This window comes from Bombina bombina, chromosome 5 (assembly GCF_027579735.1).
Source record: "Bombina bombina isolate aBomBom1 chromosome 5, aBomBom1.pri, whole genome shotgun sequence".
In the NCBI taxonomy this organism is placed as follows: Eukaryota; Metazoa; Chordata; class Amphibia; order Anura; family Bombinatoridae; genus Bombina; species Bombina bombina.
Window position 1 is genome coordinate 625,146,196 of NC_069503.1, and position 6,000 is coordinate 625,152,195.

The window sequence follows — 6,000 nt, forward strand, 5'->3', positions numbered from 1 at the left end:
CCCGGTCCGTGAGTTTTGGTGGGTGGCCGTCTCTTGGCAGGTTTGCTGTTGTGCCATGTTCTTTCCATTTGGTTATGATAGATTTGATGGTGCTCCTGGGGATCATCAAAGATTTGGATATTTTTTTTATAACCTAACCCTGACTTGTACTTCTCAACAACATTGTCCCTTACTTGTTTGGAGAGTTCCTTGGTCTTCATGGCAGTGTTTGGTTAGTGGTGCCTCTTGCTTAGGTGTTGCAGCCTCTGGGACCTTTCAAAAAAAGGTGTGTATATGTAATGACAGATCATGTGACACTTAGATTGCACACAGGTGGATATCATTTCACTAATTATGTGACTTCTGAAGGTAATTGGTTGCACCAGAGTTTTTTTATGGGCTTCATAACAAAGGGGGTGAATACATACGCACATGCCAATTTTCTGTTTTCTATTTCTAAAAATAGTTTTATGTATATATTTTTCTCATTTCACTTCACCAACTTAGACTATTATGTTCTGATCCATCACATAAAATTCAGATTAATAAAACATTCAACTTAAGGCTGTAATGTAACAAAATAGGTAAAAAGTCAAGGGGGGGGGGGTGAATACTTTTGCAAGGCATTGTATGTGTTTGACCCTATAGAATTAGAGCATATCATTTTCCACTATAATGGTCTTTTTAATTTTGACTTTCATGTCCCATTGTGTTTTATATTTGGAACAGAATGTATAAAGGAGTTCTGAAAGAGGCACCGCATGTTACATTCCTTGTGTTTGATGCTTTACTAAAATGTGTTAAACTTATATACTCCTTTACTTATAACTATGTAAAACTCTCTAAGCTTTCTAGTGCTGTGTTTCTAGTAAGAGTGTATACATAAGTTCTCTTAAAGGGATATGAAACCGAAAACTTTTCTTTTATGGTTCAGATAGAGCATGCAATTTTAAACAACTTTTGTAATTTAATTCTATTATCAATTTTTCTTTGTCCTCTTAATATTTTTTGTTGAAATTCAGGGACGTTTATGAGCCGGCCCATTTCTGGAGCACTATATTGCAGCAGTTTTGCAAGAATGTTATCCATTTGCAAGAACACTAGATGACAGAACTATTCCCTGCCATGTAGTGCTCCAGATCTCTACCTAAGTATCTCTACAACACAGAATATCACGGGAACAAAGCAAAGTTGATAATATAAGTAAATTTGAAACTTTTTAAAAATGGTTTGCTCTGTCTGAATCACAAAATAAAATGTGTGGGTTTTATATCCATATAAGTATTTTATGAGCTTTATCAGCTCTTTTTTCATAATTTTTAATTATTCTTTGAAAATGATTGTAGAGTTTTGCAGTGCCAATATAAACATAAATTAAATATTGTTTCTTTCTTTGCTGTTCTTACTATTGCAGGGGTTACATGCACCAAACATTTATTATTACATTATTGCTTGTATATGACACACTAGAGCCTTTTCTATTTGCACTTTTATGTTCCTTTAACAAAATCCCAAGGCAGAACATGCTGTGATCTTAGATGTCTTTGCAGAAAATTCAGCACGTCTGCAGAAAGTGCAGGACACATCCAGGAGCTGTCATTTTCATTGCTGCTCCACATGAGGCTGTTCTCTTCAAACAATGCTGTGCTCTGGCTGCACCCTGTAAGTTTTCATTAACACATTGCAGCCTGAGCAAAGTGCTTTTTGTAAAGAACAATCAAATACAGAACAGTGCTACAAAGCGGCAGCATTGATCGATGCCAGGCTCTCAGGGATTTTTTCAACCCCACCTACTTCCCAGTCTGCAAAGCTGTGACTCCTGAATATAAGACATTCTTGTGAGCAATGCACCTTTTTGTTACTACATTTTTACTTTACAATTATGTGATGGTAGACCCAAGAGCAAAGGGAAAAAAAATATTCAAGACATTTTAAAATTTTAACCATGATTTATTTTCTCTGCGGCTAATATGCAATGAATTTTTCAACTGTTGCAGTATATTGTAGAAAAACGGCTTTATTCTACAGTTATGAAACACTTTGGAAATGTAACTACCTAATTTTAATATTGAATTTAATTTTACAATGACCTTCAGAATTTTTTTCACTAAAAATAAATAAATCTCATTGCAGAAAGTGTAAAAAGTTCTGCCTCTAAGATTAACACTGAACCCAACATTTTTCTTTTCTGATTCAGATAGAGCATGTAATTTTAAACAACTTTCTAATTTACTTCTATTATCGATTTTTCTTCGTTCTTTTGCTATCTTTATTGGAAAAAGAAGGCATCTAAGCTATTTCTTTTTTTGGTTCAGACCTCTGGACAGAGCTTGTTTATTGGTGGATGAATTTATCCACCAATCAGCAAGAACAACCCAGGTTGTTCACCAAAAATGGGCCGGCATCTAAACTTACATTCTTGCATTTCAAATAAAGATACCAAGAGACTGAAGAAAATGTGATAATAGGAGTAAATTAGAAAGTTTCTTAAAATTGCATGCTCTTTCTGAATCACAAAATAAAAAATTTGGGTTTAGTGTCTCTTAAGGGTAAAATATTTATTTACATTCTAATCTAGCTATTTTTTAACAACTCTTGTTTTTGTCTTCCAGTGCTTAAATGCTTCGAAACTGCTTATATCTCATGGGATGGATATGAGCATGCTCTTGGGAGCAGCAGAATTTGGTTACATCTGCCCAGCAATAATTAACCAAATAGACAGAAGCTCCTGCCTGATACATGCTCCTGAGGAAGCTATGGCTGAAAGCAACCACCATGTGTACTCAGTAAAAGTTGGTGAGAATCAGTGTTTGGGGTCTTATTCACAAAATACATTTATTAAAACTTATTTCTTATTTAAATATTGGTGCTCAGTGTTTTCTAGAGAGAATTCTGCCAGGTAGGCCGCATTATGAAGTACCAGGATGTGGGCAGTTGTAATACTTTCTAATATCACTACATTATTCTGCCATACAAAGTACAAATTTCAATATTTATAAGATACGTTTATTTAATGATGATTGGAACATTTTAATAGTTACTAATTTTAGCTTAAAGGGATAGTAAAGCTCACAATTTTCTTTTATGATTCAGATAGAACATTCAATTTTAAACAACTTTCTAATTTAATTCTATTATCAAATTTTCTTCATTCTCTTGTTATCCATTGCTGAAGGGACAGCATTGCACTACTGACAGGAAGCTGAACATATCTATTTAGCCAATCACAAGAGACAAATGTGTGCAGGCACCAATTAGCAGCAGCTCCCACTAGTGTATGATATGTGTGTATTCATTTTTTAACAAAGAAAACTAAGAGAACGAAGCACATTTAAAAATAGAAGTGAATTTAAAAGTGTCTTAAAATGACGTGCTCTATCTGAATCATGCAAGTTTAATTTTGACTTTCCTATCCCTTTAACATTAAAAAAGATCATTGGGAGAACACAGGGTACATGAAGCCAAAAAAGCTATTTAAATGGACAATAGAGACAGGAATTTTTTAAGAAAGATTAAAAAATCCCATATGGACATAAAACACACACACACACACACACACACACACACACACATACATACATACATACATACATACATACATACATACACACACACGTGTATGTATGAAATGTTTTGATACAATTGTAATCAATTCAAGATTGTTAGCCCCCTTGACACTTTAGTGACCATCATTTGAGATCCTATTACCTTTCATGAACCCCCCTCGGCACCAACATTTGTGGTAGTCTTCATTTCAAGAATCAAAACAGCCATGGGATTCTCCAGCCCAATATAATCCTTTACATGGTATGTCATTTCTTCTTAGTCTGCCTTGGTCCTCAGCATTTAAAGGGACAGTATACTATAAAATAGTTTTTCCCTTAATGTGTTTCCAATTACTTTTTTTACCAGCTGCAAAGAATAAAATGTATGAGATTTGCTTTTTAAGGCTTATTTGTGTATATGAATTAGCTGATTTTGTGTTTTGAAGCCACAACCTAATAAAATGGGTTGAGTTTGTAGGTATAATCAGATCTCATTATGTTATCACATTGTGTACATATACTTGCTTCTTTATCTTATATCTGTCCATAAACCAAAGACCAATTATTGGAGAGAACAATGGAAAATTAAAGGGAAACTGAACCCAAATTTTTTTCGTTCATGATTCAGATAGAGCATGACATTTTAAGCAGCTTTCTAATTTACTCCTATTATCAATTTTTCTTCCTTCTCTTTTTATCTTTATTTTAAAAGCAGGAATGTAAATCTTAGCAGCCAGCCCATTTTAGATTCAGCACCATGGATAGCGCTTGCTTACTGGAGACTTACATTTACCCACCAATAAGCAAGCATAACCCAGGTTCTCAACCAAAAATGGTCCGGCTCCTATGCATCACATTCCTGCTTTTTATATAAAGAAAGCAAGAGCATGAAGAAAAATTGATAATAGGAGTAAATTAGAAAGTTGCTTTTAATTGCATGCTCTATCTAAATCATGAAAGAAAAAAATTGGGTTTAGTGTCCCTTTAACATTTTATTACATTATCTTTTATATACCCCACTGGGAGTGTCATTTCGTCTGCTGACTGTGTTTACACAGCTTGGCCTTAAGGCCAAAAACTTTCATGATAGGTGGGTATACCACAGGCTAAATCAACTATTTCAAATTCCAATATAAGGGTAATGGAAATACTTATAAACAATTTAATACACTCCAGCAGGTAAAGTGGATAATTGGGAACAAATCAAAGGGGAGACATTTTTTGAGTAAACTGTCCCTTTAAGAGGGCAGTAGTTCCTTTGGCACTTTCATGGAAAACCATGAGGAATTTACCTAGGTAACAAAGTTTGATTAATTATGTTTCAGATTTTTTTTATGACCCTTACACTATTGTGCAAAAGTTTTAGGCAGGTGTAAAAAAAATGCTGTAAAGTAACAATGTTTTCCAGAGTAGAAATGTTAATTGTTTATTTTTATCAATTAACAAAATGCAAAACGAGTGAACAGAAGAAAAATCTAAATCAAATCAATATTTTACCTTCAAAACAGCATCCATTCTTCTAGTTAAACTTGCACACAGTTTTTTTTAAGGAACTCAGGAGGTAGGTTGTTCTAAATATCTTGGAGAACTAACAGTTCCTCTGTAGATTTAGACAGTCTCAGTTGCTTCTGTTTCTTCATGTAATCCTAGACACACTCAATGATGTTGAGACCAGGGCTCTGTGGGGGCCATATGGACTCCTTGTTCTTCTTCTTTATGCTGAAGATAAATCTTAATGATTTTGGCTTTATGTTTGGGGCATTGTCATGCTGCAGAATAAGTTTGGGGCCAATCAAATGCCTCCATGATGGTATTGCATGATGGATATGTATCTGTCTAATTCTCAGCATTGAAAAGACTGTTAAATCTGACAAAATCCCCAACTCGGAAAACTTGCCAGGAACCTCCACCATACTTCACTGTTGCCTATAGACACTCATTCTTGCAATGCTCTCCAGCCCTTTGGCAAGCAAAATTCTGCTACAGCCAAATATTTTTAATTATCAGTCCAGAGCACCTGCTGCCATTTTTCCAGTGTTTTTTATGGATGGTTGAATTGCTTGGCATTGTTTCCATGTCAGCAGTATGGCTTTTTGGCCACAAGTTATCCATGAAGACCACTTCTGACCATACATCTCAGAACATTAGATGGGGATACCAGGGTCCTACTGGTTTCTGCCAATTCTGAGCTGATGGCACTGCTGGACATCTTCTTGTTGTGAAGGTAATTAAGCATGATGATTGCTGTCTTTCATTTTTCTTGAAAGTGGCCGACCACTGCGCCCACGTTCTGTAACATTCCCTGTTTCTTTGTGCAAATCTAGATAATTGTGTGTTGCACTTTCACAAGACGAAATCTGGCTCAGAAAAGAGCCACCATATTCAGCATTCGTTTGATAATGAACCATCCAAATGCATATCCCTAGTTTCAACCTACATATTAAATTGATGATCTTTATCACCTGTTTGGTATAAT

At 35.0% G+C, this 6,000-nt stretch overlaps 1 protein-coding gene across 1 annotated transcript in view; it reads left to right on the top strand.

The window, feature by feature from the left end:
- The window catches only part of SLC39A6 (solute carrier family 39 member 6), a 114,683-nt gene that overhangs the window by 3,958 nt on the left and 104,725 nt on the right, over nt 1-6,000 (top strand). The window contains exon 2 of the mRNA XM_053714585.1: nt 2,592-2,775. Within this exon, the coding sequence (XP_053570560.1) occupies nt 2,592-2,775 (184 nt within the window). The remainder of the gene's footprint in view (nt 1-2,591; nt 2,776-6,000) is intronic.